This window comes from Leptopilina heterotoma, unplaced genomic scaffold (assembly GCF_015476425.1).
Source record: "Leptopilina heterotoma isolate Lh14 unplaced genomic scaffold, ASM1547642v1 Lhet_373, whole genome shotgun sequence".
Lineage (NCBI taxonomy): Eukaryota > Metazoa > Arthropoda > Insecta > Hymenoptera > Figitidae > Leptopilina > Leptopilina heterotoma.
Genome location: NW_025111051.1, coordinates 205,172 through 229,422, shown reverse-complemented (window position 1 = coordinate 229,422; position 24,251 = coordinate 205,172). Strand labels below are relative to the sequence as shown.

Below are 24,251 nucleotides of genomic sequence, written 5' to 3'. Positions count from 1 at the left end.
TTTCGCGCGTTGCGAAAAATGTATTTTTTAATAATTTTTATTACATGGGGGGAGGAAAATGGGGTGGTTCCCCCACTCGGATTTGGGTCAAATTTTCTGTTTGTAATCTTGGCTCAATGTAGAAGGATTTCCAAAAAGAAAATTTCGCGCGTTGCGAAAAATGTATTTTTTAATAATTTTTATTACATGGGGGGAGGCAAATAGGGTGGTTCCCCCACTGGGATTGGGGTCAATTTTTTTTTTTTGTAATCTTGGCTCAATGCAAAAGGATTTCCAAAAAAAAAATTTCGCGCGTTGCAGGAAATATATTTTAATACATTTCATTACATATTAACTTTTTATACTTCTATTTTCTTTAAATTCGTTGATCGTAAACGTTGTGAACTTCACCTACCTGATAAACGTCATAAAATAATTTTTCTTTCCTTGAGATTTGATCCGCATTGGTCCACAGAGATCGCTGTGAATAATGCCTAAAACTCCAGCATTCCGTTTCATACCACTCGGAAAAGGAGACCGAACCATTTTCCCACGAACACATATTTCACATTGTGGTTTATTTACACTTTCGTCGATGTCTATACCGTGTATACTTCCGTGTTGACACGCTTTTCGAAGATCTTGAAAGTTCAGGTGTCCCAAACGTCGATGCCAAGTTAAAAGATTATTCGCTTTTAATTCACTTGTATTATTCGATTCACACACTTTATTACACGATTCCTTTTTATTTTCACAAAGATAATACAGATCCCCGACGCGTTCTGCAGTTATTTTAACGTTTCCGTCCACACCGATTACCGTAGCGCGATCATGAGTAAACAACACTTCACACCCTTTATCTGTCATTTTCGAAACAGACAACAAGTTTGTGCGTAAATCAGGTACGTACAACACATCCGTTAGACTGACGTTTTTAACTTTACCTTCACATTCCGCGATGAAAGAAACTGTCCCCTTGGCTGCAATTTCCGTTGAATCATTGCTAGCCAAATTTAGTTTACCACGTTTCGAATTGTCGATTTCCGTAAATGAGTTTTTCTCGTGACACAAGTGCGACGTAGCACCACTATCTACGCACCACTTTGAAACATTATTCAAATTCTCGACACTAAAAGCTTCTTGCTCATTTTTCTCCGGAAAACATTCCACGGCACACAAAACGACGTCTTCGGTATTTTTCGCCATCGGTCGGTTACTGTTGTTTTTCGACAGGCAATCCGCAGCCTTGTGGTCAACTTTTCGACACTTATGGCACTTGTATTTAAATTCACCTTTGACTACATTATTGTTCACTTTCGTTTTCTGTTTGTCACAACGTTTGGCAACCATTGCATTTTGAGAAATTCCGCGAAAATCGTTCTTGCGCGCGTCGCTTTCCTCAATCACTTTCACACGGAGAATTTCAGGCGATGGCAACTCATCCCGCGATTCTATCGCGCACCTGAAATTCTCAAATGTTGGCGGCAAACTATACAAAAGCATAATTGCTTGCAGGTCTTGATTTACGTCGACGTCCATTTCCTGTAACTTGTCGATGGTGTCGAAAAACTTCCGCACGTGTTCGCGAATATCGCCGCCATCTTCCAATCGGTGAAGCAGGAGCTGCTTGAGCAGGGTTGCCTTTCGGGCAGGTCCCTTCGATTGGTAGATTGTTTTCAGCTTTTCCCATACTTCGCTAGATGTTACACAGCCCTTCACTTGTTTTAATTCAGAAGGGTGTATTGACAAGATCAAATCGGATTTGGCTTTACTGTCGGCGTCATCCCAAGCCTGCTTCGTCACGTCGGTTGCTGTTTCACCCGCCGGTTTCTTGATATTCCCGTTAACGTAGCCCCATGCGTCGTTCTTGATGAGCAACGCTTCTACCTGAATTTTCCAGGTATCGTAGTTCTCTTTATTCAGGGTCTCTATTCGCGAAAAATTCATACCACTCATTTTAGTTCGATTTCACAACGATCGCGTCGTTTTTCTTTCGATTCACAATGTCACGAAAAATCCCTTTGTTCTCTCTCGTTCCTACTCTGTTTCACTTCACTACAAATTCCAGCTATCTGGGCCCATAACCTGTGAGCAGATACGCTGTGGGTTTTAAATAAAACAATGAAGTTTAATTACACAAGAATATATTGTAACAAAAGATTTGTAGAACATGTGTCTTGTACAGATGTCTACAAGGAACTGATAGTCGGAAGTACGCGAGCATCCGCGTCGTTGACAAAAAATATAGAGGGCGGTGTTAATGTTCTTTGAAAAGACCGCGAATCGTTTAAAAAAATAAAATGCACTTATTTATTTACAACAAATTTTTTTCATAAAGCGGTTCAGGAGATACAGATTTATGAAAAATGACGTTTTTTACGTAAATTTTTTTTTAAATGCTTATAACTCGGTCAAAACTTGATCAAATTGGACGTTTTTATAATGAAAAGTTTTGTTTTCACACGTAGTTTTTAATAAAAATATTTTTGAGATGCAAAAGCAAAAAAATTTCCGATTTATATATATATATATATATATATATTATTACAAATAATAATATAGAATTATGCTACAAATAATAACAAATTTTAATTAATTAGTTAATAATAATAATAATTTATTATTGTATTTTTATGATATACCTATTAATTAATAATTGATTATAAATTAATTAAATATTTGATGTTTTGTTGGTGAATAATGTTTTTAAAAATCTTGAAAATTTATGCAAGCTGACAGTGAAAAATTATTTAATTTTTCACGAATCATCGATACGAGTCTTTCTAAGTATCTAAATTCAAAAGATTTTTTGTAATTCATGCAAAAACGCGACTGCACTCTACACGGAAAGAAAGTTATTATATTAGTTATTATATTAGAAGTATTAAACTTTAATAAAAATTATACTATATTTAGTAAAGTTATATCAAATATCGAAAACTTTTTACAAATTTTAATATAACTTTACTAAATTTTATATAGGTACGTTTTGTTAAAGTTTCACAGTAAAAAGAAAGTCTTATTTTAAAGCAGGAAATCAGCCTTAAATTAAGATACAACATTTTTTTATCCTTTAACATTATAGCAGACAGTGCTGAATTTAAGACCGATCTTAAATTAAGATTTACTGTGTTAGTTTTGTTGATAGCAAAATTTTCCTTTGTCGTATTTTGTCCTACACTTGTAAAATACTTTTATAAAATTTAATAATATCTTTCCGTGCAGTGAAAATAAACACGAGTTTATAGTGAAAAAACAGTTATATTAAATCTTTGTAACAGTGTTCTAGAACACTGTAGAAACAATGTTACTTTAAAATTCTATAACTAATTTAGAACAAATGTTACATGTCTGTTATAGAACAGATACAGAACAACTGTTCCAGAACAAATTTAGAACAAAGCTCTAGAACTATTCTTTAATAAAATTGTAACACTTATTCTAGAACACTGTTCTTTTTTTGGTCTAGAACAGTTATAGTACGTGCACACTGGGATTATTACGCTAATAAAAAAATTTAATTAAAAAATTAACAGAACCTCTTATTACAACATTAAATAAAGGAACTAGCGCACACACTCATTTATAAATTTTTAATTATTTATCTCTTGTAGCTGCTCTCGAAAAAACAAGAAAAATTAAATTTTTTTGGTCGTAAACAATATTATTGTCCTCACAATGCGTAGAAAAATCTTAGATTATAATCAGGTCCATAAATTATATCATGGTTTATCAATATATCATACCACAAAATTATAGATTCGTCCAGTATACCATCTCTGAGAAATGCAGGGTGGCCAACTTAGGCCCACGGCCAACTTAGGACCACGCTCCCCTATGTATATATTTTGAAAATATTTACACTATAAATAGAATTTGAATTTGAATCAGTGATATTCTCTGATTCAAAAAATCCAAAAACTAAAATAATCCACCGTGGACTTTTCGAGAAAAGTGAGTTTGGATATTTTTACATTTGAAATTTTGAAAAAGTTCATATATGGACGTCCGCATGAAAAGGGACCACTTTGGCACTATTGGACTTATCTATATAGTCAATTTCCTTGTTAAATTTGGAAAATTTTAGTACATCGTAACTCCAATTTGGTACAAAAATCGCTTAGTTATAGAATTTTAAAGTTCAAAATGTCAAAAACCTCATTTCGAGAAAATCAAAATCAAAGATTGTAATGCGAATATCTCTGGTTCTTCTGGAAAGTTCTTCAGATGAGAGTTGTTTTAAGTTTAGTACACCCTAAACAGCATGTGACTCTTAGAAAATCAATGGTAATTTTTTCGACCGCTTTTCTCTTTAAATATTTAATAAATTAAGCTGAAATTTTGTAAGAAATTCTAAAATATAATAAGGAAGGGCAGTGATGTGCAAAAGTTTTAATAATTTGAAAATAAATTATTATAATTTAAAACTTTTTGATTTTTCATCTAAAGCGTGTACTATATACTTAAAACATCTCTCATCTAAAGAACTTCCCAGAAGAACCAGAGAAATTCGCATTACAATTTTTAATTTCGCTTTTTTCTCGTCTTTCTTAGAAATTAAAATTTCGTTATTTCCTAAAATTATCCACAATAGGGTCCGTTAAAAATTTTTTTATTTCTACTTTCTGGTTTTTTGCTTCGAATAACTTATTAAAATAACATTCAACCATTAACTCCACAAATAATCAGGTTTATTAATTAAAAAACGCAATTTTAGAAAAAGGATCACTTTGTCGGATGTCCGTTATTTCTTCATTGTTTCAAAATGAAGGGGGGGGTATTTAAAACCAAGAATAATTTTTCATCTTAAAGGTGTACTAAACTTAAAACAACTCTCATCTGAAGAACTTTCCAGAAGAACCAGAGATATTCGCATTACAATCTTTGATTTTGATTTTCTCGAAATGAGGTTTTTGACATTTTGAACTTTAAAATTCTATAACTAAGCGATTTTTGTACCAAATTGGAGTTACAATGTACTAAAATTTTCCAAATTTAACAAGGAAATTGACTATATAGATAAGTCCAATAGTGCCAAAGTGGTCCCTTTTCATGCGGACGTCCATATATGAACTTTTTCAAAATTTCAAATGTAAAAATATCCAAACTCACTTTTCTCGAAAAGTCCACGGTGGATTATTTTAGTTTTTGGATTTTTTGAATCAGGGAATATCACTGATTCAAATTCAAATTCTATTTATAGTGTAAATATTTTCAAAATATATACATATGTAGTGCGTGGTTTTCTTGTTTTTTCGAGAGCAGCTACAAGAGATAAATAATTAAAAATTTCTAAATGAGTGTGTGCGCTAGTTCCTTTATTTAATGTTGTAATAAGAGGTTCTGTTGATTTTTTAATTAAATTTTTTTTATTAGCGTAATAATTTGAAACTTGTAAAAATCTTCAGTGGTCCTAAGTTGGCCACCTATTGTTTCTTTTTTGTGTTTTTCATCACGAGAAAGACCGTAAAAGTGTAACGTAGGAATTAAACAAAGACTCTAGAAGGTACCTATAGGTACCTTCTTTTTACATCTGAAATAACCTTTTTATATGGTTAAATCAAAAATCCAGAGACAGTGGCATTTTGCCTATATAAACCGTGGAGACTCTTTTCTTCTATATAGGACTATGTTATATAAGACCCTGAACAATTGTCCGGATGTATGTATATGTGTATGTGTGTATCCCGATTTTTGTAAACACGATAACTTGAAGAGGTTTTAACGGATTTGGCTAAAATTTACCAGGTTTATTTATCATAAAAATATCTCGAAATGGATTGATAGACTTTAAAAAATTCTCAAAAAAATTTTTTTTTTTACTTTTTTCTAAATTTTTTTTTAAGTTGGTTATTGAAGTTAATATATAATAAAATCATATTCTTTGCATCAAGACGCATCGATTGGTATATATAAAGAATATATTGTATTTAAATTTATAGAATTAAAACCAATTATAGACAAAAAATTTGCACTTTTAATAAAAATTCATTTTTTCTTAAAAATCATGTTGCTGTACAATAAAATGTTATTATTTATTGAAAAATAAATCAAAAATCTTATTCTTTGCATCAAGACGAATCGATTGATGTATATAAAGTATATATTCTTTTGAAAATTATAGAATTAATTACAATTAAACTTGAAAAATACACTTTTTTACTAAAAATTTTTTTGTATATTTAAATTTATATTACTGTATAAAAAAATTTTACTCTTTCTATTAAGACGAATGAACTTTATTTTATAAATGTTAAATTGTATTAAAAATGATTTAAAAATGAAATATATTTATCGTTAATGCTTCCTCCACGAGAAAGCAAATTTTTTTTGCTGATCGTAAAGAGGAAGCAAAATGTTCATGTAATGAACATCTGGATTTACAACTTGTTTAAACTGTCTTATTTATGTTTATAATACATTTAAATTTCTTTTTAAACGTTTAAGTATTTTCCGAAAAAACGAGTTTAAATTTAGATTTTTTTTCAAAAAATCGTTTTTTTAAAAAACTATATTTGTCAAAAATCTGGAAAAAATATATATTAAAGAGGAAACTCTAAGGAATTTTTAAAAACAAAAATTAGTGGTCTAACTTTAATACACAGTAAAGAACTTTTTTTGAAAATTTCAAATTAATGTTTTTGAAATTTTTTTAAATTTTGAAATATTTTTTCTAAAGTGTCTTATTTTTAGGACTAGAAATGATTCTATCACTCCGAGTTTTATTAATGTTTACAACATATATAAATTTCATTTAAAATGGTTAAGTAGTTTCCGAAAAAAATAAATTTTTGGTTTCTTTTAAAAAAATCGTTTTTTTAAAAAACTATATTTGTCAAAAATCTGGAAAAAATATATATTAAAGAGGAAACTCTACGGTATTTTTAAAAAAAAATTGGAGGTATATCATTAAAAAAAATCAAAAAAATTTTATTGAAAATTTTTAAATTACTCATATAAAACGAGCATGTAATCCCCGGTTTCTCGGTGCGTTTTCGAGACGTAAAGTATGCCTTTACTATAGCCAGCAGCTTTACCGTCCTAGGCCAAGAAAGAAGTTTTTACCGTCCGCTGCGCATGCGCAGCGGATAGTAAAGTTGCTACTTGAAGCAAATCCATACTTTGCCTCTCAAAAACACACTGAGTGACCGGGGATTACATTTTCGTTTTGTATAAAATGTCGTATGAACCTCGGACGAGAAACTTGCGCTTTGCGTCCTCGGTGCATAATGTACTATCTTTGAAAGTTTTTTTTTAAATTGTCTTATCTATATTTATAACATATTTAAATTCCATTCAAATCGGTTAAGTACTTTCCAAAAAAATGAGTTTTTTATTTTTCTTCCCCTTTCTCCTAAACGAAGTTTTAAAAAAATCGGCCTAATACGCGATTTTTATTTAAGTTAAAATCAGTTCTGTAGGTAGTGTAAAAACGTTTTATGCAAAAATTGGAAAGGGCGTGTGTCAAAAGTATTAAAAAGGTTTCAAGACCACCGTGATCCTATTCCAGCTTGGAGAACACACTTTAAAGTCCCAGGGTGTCACACACCCAGTGGGGTTTGAGGATGGATTCGTAAGTATGCGCTTTAAGGGTTAAAATTCAATTTCATACAATTTCACATGTAAAAATACATTGTGTCACGTTTAGTAGAGACCCTCCCCCCTCCCCCCAAAAACGTGACATCATTTATGAACGCTCCCTTTGTGTTTTTTTATCTTTTAAACAATTGCTCTTATCGATTTGTAAAGCTTTAAATTTTGCTTTTGTTGGTTAAATTTGCCCCTCTTTAGCACTTTTGCCTTATTTTCCCCTAAATTTTTAGTAAAACCAGTCAATATCATAGGTTTTAACTTGCCCAAAATGTTAATTACTATCCTAAAGTGCTAAACAACTATAAAATGCTATATCTGTCATAATATATTAACTAGCGACATTGTCCTCGCTCGCTAATGCTCGCTTGGATTTTAAGTTGACCTTTATAATGTACATTTAATTTATACTTTATTAAATATTTTATTTTTAATTACAATTAATTAAATTGATTGAATTAATTATAAATTATTGTTATTATTATAAAATTTTTTTTTAAATATTATTATTATTATTATGAAAGTTTTTAGAGCCAAAAATTTTGTTTGGAAATATTACAATGTAAAACAAACATTAATTTAATTTTTATAATTCTTAAATTCAAAAATTTTTATTGGTTCAAATGTTTAAATGTTTTTTGTAGCGCATTTGAAAAAATCTTTTTTATCAGAAAAAAGTATTAAAATACATTTTCTTTGTTTGCAGACAAGTGAAATATTTTGATTTTCTTAAAATAAAAATAGGTTTTTTATATGGGAGAAAAATAACTAAATTTTCTATTGTTTAGATAATGTTACTTTTTTTATGTCAAAATTAAACATTTCCAAATAATTATTTTCTATAAACTCTCGTTCGGTTGTATTTCAACTTATTTGTTTTTAATTTATTTGATTTAAGTAAATATTTATTTGATATAAATATTTTAATTTGTAGTATCAAATAAATAGTTATTTGTAGCAAATTCGAATTACTTAAGTCAAATGAATGGAATAATTGGATCTAATAAAATATTGCTTTAAATCAATTAGGAAAATTACTTGATTCAGTAATGTATGGATTTTAATTCAAATAAATATTTATTTGCATTAATAAAATAATTTTTTTTAAATAAGTAAATATTTATTCCCAGGCGGAAAAGTCGGACGAATACCGGATCGTCCAACCGTCTAGAATCCGCGCCGGCAGTCTGTACCGATTCGGATGTTAAGTGTCTGCTGGCGCGGTACAAAGTCGGATCCGATTTTCGGTACAGTCTTTCTACTGTCGGCAGTACAAGCGCGGTACAGGATTTGATTCGATCGCCGGATCAAAATTTATAGCAACTACACGGAGAGAAAAATCAAGCGTTTGTAAAATGGAGACTTCCTATGGTAATTTTGTATGAACGCCCTGCTTAAGAGGCGTGTCCTTATACCTCAGTTGCATGAAACATATACTAAAATAGCATGGATCTCTTGCAATCGTAGTATACTGACGTCCCATGCGTTAAAGGTAGAACTTTTATGCTGATAACGTAGAAATTGATAAAAATACAGCAGAAATTTTACGCCTATTGCGCATGTCCATTCTTTTACGAAATAACCCACAAAGCACAGACATTTTCTGCAAGTTTTCCATGCAAATTTCGCAAGTTTGCAGTAAACTTGCATAAATATAAAAATGTCTCCTACTTGGCAAGTTTGCAGCAAACTTGCGCCAAATAGCAAAAACTTAAATGTATGCGCAGTAGTTTACTATGACATCTAGAGCTGCGCACTATATTTTAGTCACCTTCCCTACAGGGAAGGCATCGTTCATCAAAATATATGCAATTTGAAAAGAAACTTTTTTTAAAAATTTTTTAGGTATTTTAGAAAGTTTGCTGCAAATTTTCCTCAAGTTTTCATTGCAAACTTGCCAAGAGGGTGACATTTTTATTTGTATGCAAGTTTGCTGCAAACTTGGATGCAAACTTGCGAACTTTGCATGGAAAACTTGCAGCAAACTTGCAGAAAAATACTGTGCTTTGTGGGTTCTGGTGTAAGCGATTGCTGCCGCGTGTCGCTGGATTCCCCCACTCCGCCCACCTAAGGAAGGTAAAATCTCGAACACACATTTACCTCTATTTTAAACAACTAAATAGTGCAGTATGGGTTCCATAATTTTTTTGGTAATAGTGTAGTTAAAAATCTTTATATTTTTAATCGTGACATTTTATTTATTAACATTTTAAAATTTTTTTAAACAAATATAAAGATTTTTAACTACACTATCACCAAAAAAATTATGGAATCTATACTGCACTATTTAGTTGTTTAAAATAGAGGTAAATGTGTGTGCGAGATTTTACCTTCCTTAGGTGGGCGGAGTGGGGGAATCCAGCGACACGCGGCAACAATCGCTCACACCAGAATTGATACCAACTTTTCAAATTCGGAAAAGTTGCTCTAACTTTTAAACCAATTAAACGATTTTGCTCTTTCTTTTTTACATTAGGATACATTTTTGTCAGAATTTTCAATCTATTATCTATTTATTAAAAAAATCAATAATTCTATACAAAAATCACATTTTTAGTTTTTCTTTTTTTTATTTGTATAAAAAATTTAATTTAAAATAAATTATATTCGTTCAAAAGTTTATATAAACATTTTTCAAAAATTAAACGTTTAGTGCAATAGCGCGGAATCGGCGAAATCGCATAGGAACCGCGCTTTTTATCGTTGTCTGCCTCGATGTTATCATCCGAATTTTTGTCTGCCAATTGACATATAGCTTCCCAGTAAAAAAAGAAGTATTGAGTGGAGCGTTTAGGAATTGAGTGAAGCTCTGAGCCAATACGGATTTGAGTAAAAACCGTATTGGGACGTCTGACTCAATCTTTTTTTCATCCGCCGAATACGGTCTTATTTTAGCATTAAAATTAAAATCACAAGATTATAAATTACAAGCACAATTGTCCTGGAATGTAAAAATGCCGATTTCGATAAGAAGCAGTGAATATTTTTTAAAAATTGGTAAAAGCAAAGTTTGATAAGCGCGACTGAATTTACCATGTGAATAAATGAAGTGGTAAGTTTAAATGGACGAAATGGACTGAAAGAAATCTACTGTTACCGACAGAAAGTTCCTAGAGAATTGTGGTAAATTCAACAAAACAATGAAATTTCATTGTTTAACAATTCTCTAGGAACTTTCTGTCGGTAACAGTAGATTTCTTTTCGTCCATTTAAACTTACCAATTCATTTATTCACATGGTAAATTTAGTCGCGCTTGTCAAACTTTGCTTTTACCAATTTTTAACAAATATTCACTGTTTCTTATCGAAATCGGCATTTTTACATTCCAGGACAATTGTGCTTTCAATTTATAATGTGTACTCTGGTCATGTGATTTTAATTTTAATGCTAAAATAAGACAGTATTCGGCGGATAAAAAAAAGATTGAGTCAAACGTCCCAATACGGTTTTTACTCGAATCCGTATTGGCTCAGAGCTTCACTCAATTCCTAAACGCTCCACTCAATACTTCTTTTTTTACTGGGTTCCATAAGAGTTCATTAACTATTTCCATTAATTTTTAGCTATGACTCTTATCATATTTTTTCACTACATATAACGCAACTTTGACACTGTCTGTCAATCCTTTGTCGTCCAGAAAATTGTCTGCCAAAATTTTACAAGCTTACTGGTAATAAATACTTTTAAATTTTATAACTTTTATCCATGACCTTTATCATATTCTTTCCTTATCAAATTTATCATTTTCGACCGTCAGTTCGCAGGCTTAATCGTTCAGAACGCGCAGGCAGACTTCGCATTCGGTACTCGGGGACTCAGGCTGGAGTCCCATGGCAGCATTTTGCGTTGCGTTTTGTAACTAGGCCATGAGTGTGAGAGAGATGAAGATATATGTTTGCTATATTTGCACTCATGTCCTAGTTACAAAACGCAACGCAAAACGGTGCCATGGGACTTCAGCCTGATGCTGGTTCCACATATACAAAACGCGCGCGTATCGCGTAGACGCGTAAGGCTTGCGTATGCGTATAGTAGTAGACTATGCGCATACGCAAGCCTTACGCGTCTACGCGATACGCGCGCGTTTTGAATATGTGGAACCAGCATGAGGCCGCAGTCCCATGGCAGCGTTTTGCGTTGCGTTGTAATGAGAGAGAATGCAGCAAACGTATATTTGCGTCTTTTTCTCTCCCATTACGACGCAACGCAAAACGCTGTCATGGGACTCCACCCTGAGGGTGGAGTCCCATGGCAGCGTTTTGCGTTGCGTTTTGTAACTAGGCAATGAGTGTGAGAAAGATGGAGATATATGTTTGCTATATTTGCACTCATGGCCTAGTTACAAAACGCAACGCAAAACGCTGCCATGGGACTTCACCCTGAGGGTGGAGTCCCATGGCAGCGTTTTGCGTTGCGTTTTGTAACTAGGCAATGAGTGTGAGAAAGATGGAGATATATGTTTGCTATATTTGCACTCATGGCCTAGTTACAAAACGCAACGCAAAACGCTGCCATGGGACTTCACCCTCAAATGGAACCTATCTAAATATTAATCTTTCATGTACCTTATAACATGCATTTTTATGTAGCCAGCTCTTAGACTATAAGCTAGCGTATACGTATTATATTTATAGTAGAGTCTACATTGGATGAACGCGAACGTTGACGTGCTGACGTCACCCATTTGAATAACATTGTGACGTCATACGTTCGCGTACACGTTCACGTTCGCGTACAATGGAATGTGTTCTCTACTTAAGTAGAGTCTACATTCCATGGTACGCGAACGTGAACGTGTACGCGAACGTCTGACGTCACCCATGCTATTCAAATGGGTGACGTCAGCACGGCAACGTTCGCGTTCATCCAATGTAGACTCTACTTTAAGGCCTTTCTCCAATAGGTTTTAAAAAGTGTGCGAATGACTGCGTCTGCGTCGGTTGCTATAGCAACACATGAGCACCTGGATCGTAGAAGGGCACGTAAATTTTTCTCGGCCGAAATCGAAGTCCCCTAGACACTTAAAATTCAATTTTTGAATTTTAATATTTTAAATACACATCCTTATAAAAAATTTCATTGCGCATCTTTTTTTCTTATCAAATTTTTTTGTATCTATAACCGTTTTCGAAATATTTGACAAAAATTGATTTTTTGAAAACTGCAAATTTAATGACATTTTTCACTTCAACTCGCGATAATTCAGATGATTTTAAATATTTTTCAATGTACCAAAAAAGAAAATACGTCTAAAGATATTCTACGATTGATAAAAAAGGAAAAAATTTATTTTCTTTATAAACAAAACTGTTGTTAATTTTTTTCTTTATTAATGTAAAAAACATAAAATACAATCTTCACGGCTCTCGTTTAACGGGCGAATTTTAAGTAACAAAGAACTTTCAGTGAGAAAGTTGTTCATTATGGACCAAAGAAGTTTTCTGGAAAATCACAGGGTTAATAATTTATTAGTGTTGAAATGGTAAATGTTTAAAGTTGATACCGTCCGAATGTGTAGCACGCGTCACTCGCCACAGGTGCTTAGGAGGCTTGGGAGTGTCGTTTCATAGGTTATGGGCATCGCGCATGCCACACGTTCGGACGGTATCAACTTTAAACATTCACCATTTCAACAGTAATTAATTATTAACCCTGTGATTTTCCAGAAAACTTCTTTGGTCCATAATGAATAACTTTCTCACTGAAAGTTCTTTGTTACTTAAAATTCGCCCGTTAAAAAACGAGAACCGAGAAGATTGTATTTTATGTTTTTTACATTAATAAAGACAAAAATTAATAACAATTTTGTTTATAAAGAAAATAATTTTTTTCCTTTTTTATCATTTGTAGAATATCTTTATACGTATTTTCTTTTTTGGTACATTGAAAAATATTTAAAATCATCTGAATTATCGCGAGTTGAAGTGAAAAATGTCATTAAATTTGCAGTTTTCAAAAAATCAATTTTACTCAAATATTTCGAAAACGGTAATAGATACAAAAAAATTTCATAAGAAAAAAAGATGCGCAATGAAATTTTCTATAAAGATGTATATTTAAAATGTCTAAATTCAGAAGTTGAATTTTGAGTGTCCAGGGGATTTGGAAACGTGAGTTCGCCCTTGTATTCATATTACCGATGCTTATTCTTTTCGATACTTTTCGATTTACACTTTCGAGTGCATTCCATTCTTTTAGCCCATGTCTTTTTTTAGAAAGGATTATTTGATCTTCCGCCTAATAATTAAATTAATAATCATAAAAAAATATCATTTAATTTGAATTTAAATCTTCCGCCTAATTCAGGCCGGCTGCTTCAATGACTGTAGCTCCATCTCTTACGTATATGTGAATTTTTAAGGGTACAGTCACACGATCAATGCATCTGCATGATGCATGCATGCACAAACATTTGACTGTTCACACCTCAATTTTTCGCTCTCGAAAAATCATTTTTCTGGCGGGATATTTAAAATTGATTAAAATTTAAAAATAACGTATTACTAATTATTACAATAAAAAATAAAAAAAATTGAACGTTTATTATAAGGAATCAATTGTAAATAAATTTCTCTTAATTTGTGGCATATTTTAAATTATAAAAATTCACAATATTAAAATATGCCACAAATTAAGAGAAATTTATTTACAATTAATTCCTTATAATAAACGTTTAATTTTTTTTATTTTTTATTTTAATAATTAGTAATACGTTATTTTTAAATTTTAATCAATTTTAAATATCCCGCCAGAAAAATGATTTTTCGAGAGCGAAAAATTGAGGTGTGATCAGTCAAATGTTTGTGCATGCATGCATCATGCAGATGCATTGATCGTGTGACTGTACCCTGAGGCACTACAATTTCATTTGGAAACGTGAGTTCGCCCTTGTATTCATATTACCGATGCTTATTCTTTTCGATACTTTTCGATTTACACTTTCGAGTGCATTCGATTCTTTTAGCCCATGTCTTTTTTTAGAAAGGATTATAAATGTTGGACTGATAAAATCATCATTTTATACCTATTATAAGAATATTGTTACTGTAACTTTTTTAAAATTACTTTTATTATTTTAATTCAATTATTGTTTTCCACAATTTTTAACTAAAATTCTTTTTTAAATTAATTATTATTAATAATTTCTGAAAAATTTCTTTCAACATTTTCAAATCCTTTTGTTTACAATTCAATTTTACGAAATTTCATCGATTATTCAGGTATTCGGAAATTCTTTAATCAAATATATATTAGAAAATAAAAACTTGAAATAACTTCAAAAAAATTCAATTCAACTTTTACAAAAAAATTAAAACTTGAAAATTTTAATTTAAAAGTATAGAAAACTCAATCATTCAAAGATTATAATTTGAAAACTTTTCAAAACTCAATTACTATTTAAAGTTTTAACTGAAATTCATATTTGAATCAATTATTATTAGAAAATTCTACGACAATTCAATTATTTAAATACAAAAAAAAATTTATTGAAGAATTGAATGTTTTTTAAAATTCAACTCTCATTTAAAGAATTTTATCAACAAATTTTTAAATAGGTAATTAAAATTCTTTTGACGAATTTCAATAAATTTTTTAAGAACAATTTTATTTTTCGAGAAATTAGGTTAAAAATGTATTAAATATAATTGAATCTCTGTAAAAAAATTTCATTGAATTGAGAAAAGTTTTTGAAAATAATTGAAATTTTTTCAAGAATTTTATTAAAATTTTTTTAAATAAGTAATTGAAATATTGTCAAAAATTTTTTAAAATAATTGAATTTTAGAGAAAAATTTAAATATTTATAAAAATAATTGGAATTTTTACTATAAATTTAATTAATCTTTTGACCATAATTGAATTTCTTTGAAGAATTTTATTACTTTTGAAAATAATTGAATTCTAGAGAAGAATTTTTTAATATAATATTTCTTTTTAAATACCTAATTATTTTTAATACAAAAATAAATAATTTATTGACTAATTGAATGTTTCTAAAAATTAAATTCTCATAAAGAATTTTATTAACAAATTTTTAAATAATTAAATTCTTTTGACGAATTTTAATAAAATTATAAGTATATAATTACATTTTTCGAGGAATGCGATTAAAATTGTATCAAAAATAATTGAAATTCTGCAATGAGTTTTATTATCAATGAAAATAATAATTGAATCCCTGTAAAAAATTGTATTACACACTGAGAGACCTTTGGGTCAGCAGCAGACTTTTGATACGCTGCTACTGACCATTTTGGAGGAACGCTACAGGACTATACTTTTGGGTTGCTGCGATAAAATCTTGGGCGCGTGACAGTCCCAAAGTTGTTCAGCTGCAAACCAAAGGCAGCATTCCCACTACTTCGGTGAGCTGCTCACAAACATTTGGGACTGTCACGCGCCCAAGATTTTACCGCAGCGCAACCAAAACCATAGTGGAGCTGCTGTCACATACGTTGTTCCGCTACAGTCCCAAAGGTCTCTCAGTGCATATTTATAAAAATAATTGAATTTTTGTTAACATAAATTGAATATTTTTTAAAATAATAGAATTATTGCGAAGAAATTTATAAAAAAAATTTTAAATAATTAATTTCTTTTGGAAAATTTTATTAAAATAGTAGATATTGAAAATCATTGAGCAGAAGTGAATTTTTGAAAAAAATTAAATTTGTTAACAAGAATTTCATTAAAATTTTTGAAAATAATTGAATTTTGTAGAATAATTTTAATATTTATAAAGATAATTGAAATTTTGACAATAGAAGTGTTTAAAATTTTTTTTAATTTATTGATTTAAAAAACTATTATTTTTTTAAAATGTTGTTTGTCTGACATTAATGGGTAAACTTGGTCCGTATATATATATATATATATATATATATACCCAGATAGCCAAGCGTACTAATCATTATTTTTTAGTACAGCGTATTGGTATCGTACTCATATTGTACTAGCACGAAATAATAAGATATGTACATATTAGTACGATAATAGTATAATAACGGTATGTCATACGGATAGAATTATGAAATTGCCAAAGTACTCCGTACGAGTATAACACTAAGTACAATACCAGTACGCCGAACTAATTGGGATTTTAGGTTATGAATTTACAATGCTTCTCCGCCATTATCTGTACGATATACCAGTACAGTACCTGGTACAGTGCGAAGGTACATGGCTGGTACAGTAATAGTACGCTGGTTATCTGGGTATATATTCTTTACTTGTGATACAAATAAAATACTAGGCCAGTCGGTGAGTGCAAAAAGTGCACAAAAATACAAACAGCAAAGTCTCAGTGGTTTCTGGTACTTTAGGGGCTCCATATAAGAGCCCCATAGTTTGCTCTCGATTTCCGGTTGCGAAAAATGGTATAAACAATCGTCAAAGTTTGGAAAACGTAGTTTTTCGATAACTGTTACTTCCGGTTACATTTTAGAGGAAAAAGTTGTGATTCAAAGTTGTAGAGCTTGAAAATACCTTTCAAATGACGGGTCATACGTTAAAAAAGGTTAATTAGTTTAGTTGCAAATGAATTTAAACCATTGAAAATAGCTTTTTCTTAATTGTTAAATAACTTTGTTAATAATTATCGAATTTGTTTATAACTTCCCAGAAATATTCCCCTTGCGAGGCTGAATAAATCTCAAAAAAATTCAACTTGATCGGATAAATAGTTTATGCATAATTCCATTTGTTAGGGGGACATTCCAGTTCAAAATGTCAAAAAAATCGATTTTTTTATTTTTATTTTCGGATTTCTTATAGTGTCAAGAATACTCTCCTAAAATATTATTGCAAAATTCGAAGTAAAACAAAAGTTATACGTCCTTATTCTTCGCCATGTCAAAGATGTTTTTGTATGCGGATAAGCAATCGAATGATTTAAATGTTTTCTCATTTGCATTTTTTAAAAAAGACAAATAAAAATGTATTTGGTGTTGCTGATCACAAATTAGATATCAAATTTTCAAAATTCAAGATGGCGGATCCAATATAACGGAAAAGAAAATTTTTTTATTTTAATTTTTTTTTCGTTTAATTTTTTTTTTCGTCAACCATATTGCATCCGCCATTTTTAATTTTGAAAAAATGATGTCATATTCGTAATCAGCGACCCCAAAAACCCTCCCGTAACGATTTTCAAGCAAATCCAATGATTTTTTTTCTTTCTTCTTCTTAAATGACAAACTTTATAGGCCAACTTACTGTCAGAACACACACTTATATACCAACTAGTTTTGCGTTTCTACAGAACGACTTTTTGAGGTTAGGAGTACTCGCATTTGCCTGGACCACCCGTCAATGGGTTTTCTCGCCAGAGAAGAGGGAAACTGTAGAAAACCTCTCCCGAGTACAACCGGTTTATCGACAGCCGAGTTCTAACGGTGTGTACTGGACAATAATAGACAGTATACCCATTATACCTCGACGTCAAACCTCCCGCTCAGATTATCTCACGTGCCGGAAAAATCCCAGGCTAATGGGCGCGAACCAAGTACCCTTGGTAGCTCGTATGAGAAATATGAGAAAACTCTCATACGAGCCTTTTCCGTAATGAGAAGTGTATAGATGCTTGTATACGAGGTGACTTTTAAAGCATTTTTCTTAATATAACACTATTTTAAAGTAAATGTAGATAATAGAAATGAATTTTCAAAGTAAAACATAGCTAAATTTATAAAGGAAATGAAGTCTTAAGAAAAAAGGATAATTTTGTTCAAAAAATTTATTCACACTGAAAAAAGGTTAGAATTTGATAATTCCTTGTTACTCTAACTTACCGACATTAGATATTTCTCGGATGCGGTAAGCACGATTTTGTATTGGCGGTAGAATAAATAAGTTTTTTTTCATTACTAATTAATAATATATTATTATTTATTTATTATATAAATATTCTTATATAAAATAATTAAATTTAATACAAAATCTGCTTACCGTATACGAGACATATCTAATGTCGGTTAGTTAGAGTAACAAGGAATTATCAAATTCTAACCTTTTTTCAGTGTGAATAAATTTTTTGAACAAAATTATCCTTTTTTTCTTAAAACTTCATTTCCTTTATAAATTTAGCTTTGTTTTACTTTGAAAATTCATTTCTATTATCTACATTTACTTTAAAATAGTGTTATATTAAGAAAAATGCTTTAAACACTTCTCATTACGGAAAAGGCTCGTATGAGAGTTTTCTCATATTTCTCATACGAGCTACCGAGCTCGTATACGAACTCCGCGGTCCGTGTATCGAATTTTTTTACTGGGGAGCTAATCTGTCATTTTTGAAAAAAAATATCCGCCATATTGGATCCGCCATTTTGAGTTTTAAAAATCTGATTCCATATTCGTAATTAGCGACCTCAAAAACCCCCGAGTAACGATTTTCCAGCAGATCCGATGATTTTTTAAAAAAAATTTCGAAACTTATGAACAAAAACTTTAAATGCATTTTTCTCAAAATGTATTTTTTTTATCTGGTAAGAGTGATATCTCGAGTTCTTCTGAAGCGATTTTAAAATATCAAACGGCTTTTGATTCAGCGTCATCATGCCTATAAGTGGAACCTCAAAAACTGGAAAATTTCCAACTCCCTTTATTTTTATAAGAGAAATTCTGAATAAAAACACCTTTTTTTTGCATATTTTGGGGAAAAAGTACTCTAAAAAGGGGGGGGGGATTCCACTTTTTTGAGGTTCCACACCTAAAGAAATATCTAACGTAGAGAATGTCACTTCGTTTTTGGTTTTATCTGTTTTAGAAAGATTGGAATCGATCTTACCACCGAAAATGCCGCCATTTTGAAATAAAAATGAAAAATTTTTTTTTACAAATTCTTAAATAAATTATTTATTACATGTAAAAGAAATTTTTTAAATAAATGTCATAGTTATTTTAATAATATATACTAAAAAAGCCTTCTTTTTGCCTGTTTTGAACTAGAATGTCACCTTAAATAAAAACATGTAATTTTTTAATGGAATTTTCCCACTTTTGGACATGCTAATTTCGTTCTTTTTTCTTCTAAAGTACACTTAAGGAGTCAAAGTTTCATTCCAGGGGTGCTATTCTGTAACTTCACTTCACATTCACTTCACATTCACATTCACATTCACATTCACATTCACATTCACATTCACATTCACATTCACATTCACATTCACTTCACATTCACTTCACTTCACTTCACTTCACTTCACTTCACTTCACTTCACTTCACTTCACTTCACTTCACTTCACTTCACTTCACTTCACTTCACTTCACTTCACTTCACTTCACTTCACTTCACTTCACTTCACTTCACTTCACTTCACTTCACTTCACTTCACTTCACTTCACTTCACTTCACTTCACTTCACATTCACTTCACATTCACTTCACATTCACTTCACTTTCACTTCACTTTCACTTTCACTTCACTTTCACTTCACTTTCACTTCACATTCACTTCACATTCACTTCACTTTCACTTCACATTCACATCACTTTCACTCCACATTCACTTCACATTGAAAGTGAAGTGAATGTGAAGTAAAACTGAAGTGAAAGTGATGTGAATGTGAAGTGAAAGTGAAGTGAATGTGAAGTGAATGTGAAGTGAATGTGAAGTGAATGTGAAAGTGAAGTGAAAGTGAATGTGAAAGTGAAGTGAAAGTGAAGTGAAAGTGAAGTGAATGTGAAGTGAAAGTGAAGTAAATGCGAAGTGAATGTGGAGTGAAAGTGAAGTGAATGTGAAGTGAATGTAAAGTGAATGTAAAGTGAATGTGAAGTGAATGTGAAGTGAATGTGAAGTGAAAGTGAAAGTGAAGTGAAAGTGAAGTGAAAGTGAAGTGAATGCGAAGTGAATGTAAAGTGAATGTGGAGTGAATGTGAAGTGAATGTGAAGTGAAAGTGAAAGTGAAGTGAAAGTGAAGTGAAAGTGAAGTGAATGTGAAGTGAATGCGAAGTGAATGTGGAGTGAAAGTGAAGTGAATGTGAAGTGAAAGTGAATTGAAAGTGAAGTGAAAGTGAAGTGAAAGTGAAGTGAATGTGAAGTGAAGTTACAGAATAGCACCCCAGTTAAACATAAATTCGATTTTTTTAATTTAAGTGCATAATAATGGACTTCAATGAAGGGTATGTTTTTTTCATAAACAAATGGAATAGGGGAGAGTGGGGCAAGACGGGGTACCGGCCTTATTTAAAAAACGAATTACCCAATCGCGATTATATTCTACATAATACTGCACCGAGACGATAGTTTCTTGTTTACAAAACCTAAAAGCCATGAGAACAAATCTTTTATCTGTTTTACTAAAAAAACTGTTTTTGACGATTTTCTTGTCATTTTTTCACTTTTTTTAGGAGGTGTTTATTACTTAATAATACACGCTAAAAAAAGTTCTACTAAAGTAGAGATAACAATCACTATAACAGCTATAAGTTTCACTGATTTGGCTCCATCGATAATCCGTTTTCGCTGATCTAGCGAAAATGATATTTCTTGCGTTACCTTTTGAAAACAACATAACCTCAAAATAACACTTGAATGAAAACATTTTTAAATTAATGTTCAAAGCGTATATTCAAATTCTATTAATTATATTTTTTATATTATAACTAATAAAATGTAAAATTAGTAAATTAATACGTATTTAGAGGTAAGAAATGTAAATTTGACATTTGTGATTTTAGAGAAATTTCTATGAGAATGGTAAACTGTCAAATATTTCCAATATGGCTGACCAGTGAAATTCATTTTCTCTAAATCAGAGAAACAGTTTGACTACTGCATTGGAAATCATTCATTGAATTAGTTGAATAAATTCTTTATGAAGCTTGTCAGGTTAAATCATCAATTAGCGATGGTAAAGTGGAAAATACACCTTGTCTCTATTGTAATGGTTATTATTTAGACTCAAATGAAGGCTGGGCTGCTTTTTTAGTCTGCGGCCAATGGGCTCACTGCAGTTATGCATGAAGATGAAGATGCAACCTTTACTTGTGAAATTTGTCGACAGAAATAGGTTGCTTTCTTGAGTGCCCCATCTTACCCCTACGGGTACCCCATCTCACCCGCCGGTGGGGCAAGATGGGGAGATTTGCAATTTTTTCAATATTATTAATTATAAGCTTTTTTAAGAAACAGATGGCCTTTGTACGCCTTTTTTACGAAAGACTGATTCCCAAAGATGATAATTAAAAATAATAATAAAGTATATATTCGATAATTTTCGTTTTTTTGCGTTTTAAACCTTAAGTACCCCGTCTTGACCCACTCATCCCTAACTCAGTCAATTTTCACTTTATCAATTTGGTGTAAACGGCATTTAATTTCATTTGTTTTCACAAAACTTTTTCAAAAAAATATCCGATCTAATTTCAAGGGGGGGAGACTTAGTTTTTATTTTTAAAAAAATTCCTGACTAGTTAATAATTAATATTTTTAATTGAAAATTGCACCACTTATAGTTCAATACATGTATTTTATGAAAACAAATTGAACATGAGATTATGTGCTTTTATTTTTTATTTATATCAAGTGAAAGTACATGAATATTTTTTTCAACCCTTGGACGGCGGAGTGGGGGAACTCGGTACGCGGGAATTTTGCCCGCCACAAACAGAATTCAGCCGTCAAATTCACAAAAATGGTTATAACTTCGTTAATTATTATCCAATTTTAATCTCTTTTTTATTAATTTGCTTTACTTTTTTACGCTCAATGCAAAAATGAGTTTATATTTTTTTAAAATGCAATTTTTTTGATAGTAATAAAAAAAATTTTTTTAACAACAAAATTTTATTAATGTTTATTAAGTTTTGCAAAAAAAAATTTTAAATACATATTATTCCATTGATTTTATAGTAATATTACGCCAAAAAAAAGAATTAAATTATTTATACACAAGCATGTAGCGTTGCGTGTAATAGTTGTAGTACTGAAAATATTATTTTTTGGTTTAAAAATGTTATTAATAAATTTTTATTATATAAACAAAGATGAGTCGAAACTGAAAAAGTATTATAATTAAATTTTTTTATTTAATGTTATTTACACAAACAATTTACAACAAACATTATTTTAATCATCCATAAATATAATGTATAATTATAATCATCCATTATTCACTTTAACATTATATATTTGGGTGATTCTACAAAAGAGGGAATTTTGATGTCTGAAGGATGTTTTGTATATTAATTTTGGAAAGAATAATTTTACTTTTAATGGAAATTGTAAATCTTAATGGTTTCTATTATGGCACAGAAAAAAAACCGATGAAAAAAAATATTTTTTTGCAAAAAATACACATTATAGTGCTAAATTCTCATTCGTCTGGCATGTCCCTTTGGGAGAATGACAGTTCATATTGAGAATAAATATCACTTTTCAAATGTTTTGAGGAAATTTCATACTGAATTAGTAATTTTGAATAGTTGTAGATTACTAATATGGAAATAATTATGACGTTTCTCTATATCTTATTTATAAAATATCTTCGCGAAGTTTGTCCCCTGAATTTGTTATCATTCGTCTAGCAGTGCAAAAAATGTAAAAATGATTAAAAATCAACATTCTGATGAAGTTACTGTTCGTTGTAGTTGTTAATTAAACTAAACTAAATGTGATACCAATCGGGTTTTATTGAATCTTCTAATCTATTAACCAAGATTTCTCAATTTGTGACGGAGATTGTGTTGTGACCAGACAAATTCTCATTCGTCTGGCATACATTTTTTAAAAAAATATTTTATTTTTCGGTTATTCTATAGACTTATGTTTTGTAGATTATTATTCTCTATAAGATAGTACTGAAGGATTTTTTCATTTAATGTTATTTTTCTATTTTTTAAACAAAAAATGCCAAATTCTCATTCGTCTGGTTCTCATTCGTCTGGCACTTTTGAGATAGGATGTATACTATATCACTAAAAATAGCGTAAAACTAACAATTTTCAACTACCCAATGGGAAATGCCAGTGTAGTGCCGATGTTCACCACTGGCTTAGTACTCAGACGATTGTTCGGCGTAGTCTAGCCGAGCCTCGACAATTAGTGCTGGCGCAGTACAGAATTTTTGTTTCGCCAAAGCTTGGACAAGCCACGGCGGCAAGTGCTGGCTGAGTATAGAAAAATTGTTCACAACGCTCTTTGCCAACATTGCTTTTTTGACATAAACTTGAAAAAAATTATAAAGAAAGTTTATAAATGTTTATAAATATAAATTTATTGAAAAAAATTAATATTTTACTTTTCAGTTGTTCATTTTTTATTCTTGTCAAATTTAATAATAACAATTTAACACAATTGTCTAATTTTGTAAATAATAAATTATTTAAACAAATTAAAATTATAAACAAAATTTAAACTTTAATCTCAATAATAATTTGGTTCCTATTAAAATACTATTATACTTCTTACTACGAATAAGAAATTATTAAAAAATTACCACGTTATTTAAGAATGACGTAAAATGTTAAATGCAATAAGTAAAGTAATTTAATTATTAAAAATTTAGTTCAATTTATTTTATTTCAATTTATTATTTCTAACGTATCCCTATTTTTTTCTCATCTTTGACTCAATAATTGTATGTCTGAATGATACTGAGATATTAATACTTTACTGTACACATGTGTCGTTAGCGATATTTCTAGATTCCAATCGTTAGGTACTAAAATATGAAAATC

At 30.5% G+C, this 24,251-nt stretch overlaps 2 protein-coding genes across 5 annotated transcripts in view; one reads left to right on the top strand and one right to left on the bottom strand.

Annotated features, from left to right (window-relative positions):
• LOC122505832 (myogenesis-regulating glycosidase) overlaps positions 1-24,251 on the top strand; it is a 387,127-nt gene that overhangs the window by 179,233 nt on the left and 183,643 nt on the right. For 3 of the 4 annotated variants that reach the window (XR_006301953.1, XM_043617681.1, XM_043617679.1), the window contains one exon: positions 7,490-7,552. The exons of the other annotated variant lie outside the window; for it this stretch is intronic. Coding sequence is in view for 2 of the 3 variants with exons in the window: in XM_043617681.1 (XP_043473616.1) it covers positions 7,490-7,552 (63 nt within the window). In the remaining variant the exon portion in view is untranslated. The remainder of the gene's footprint in view (positions 1-7,489; positions 7,553-24,251) is intronic. 4 annotated transcript variants of the gene reach the window in all.
• The window catches only part of LOC122505838 (nucleoside diphosphate kinase homolog 5-like), a 142,991-nt gene that overhangs the window by 94,240 nt on the left and 24,500 nt on the right, over positions 1-24,251 (bottom strand). The gene's annotated exons all lie outside the window — the stretch shown is intronic.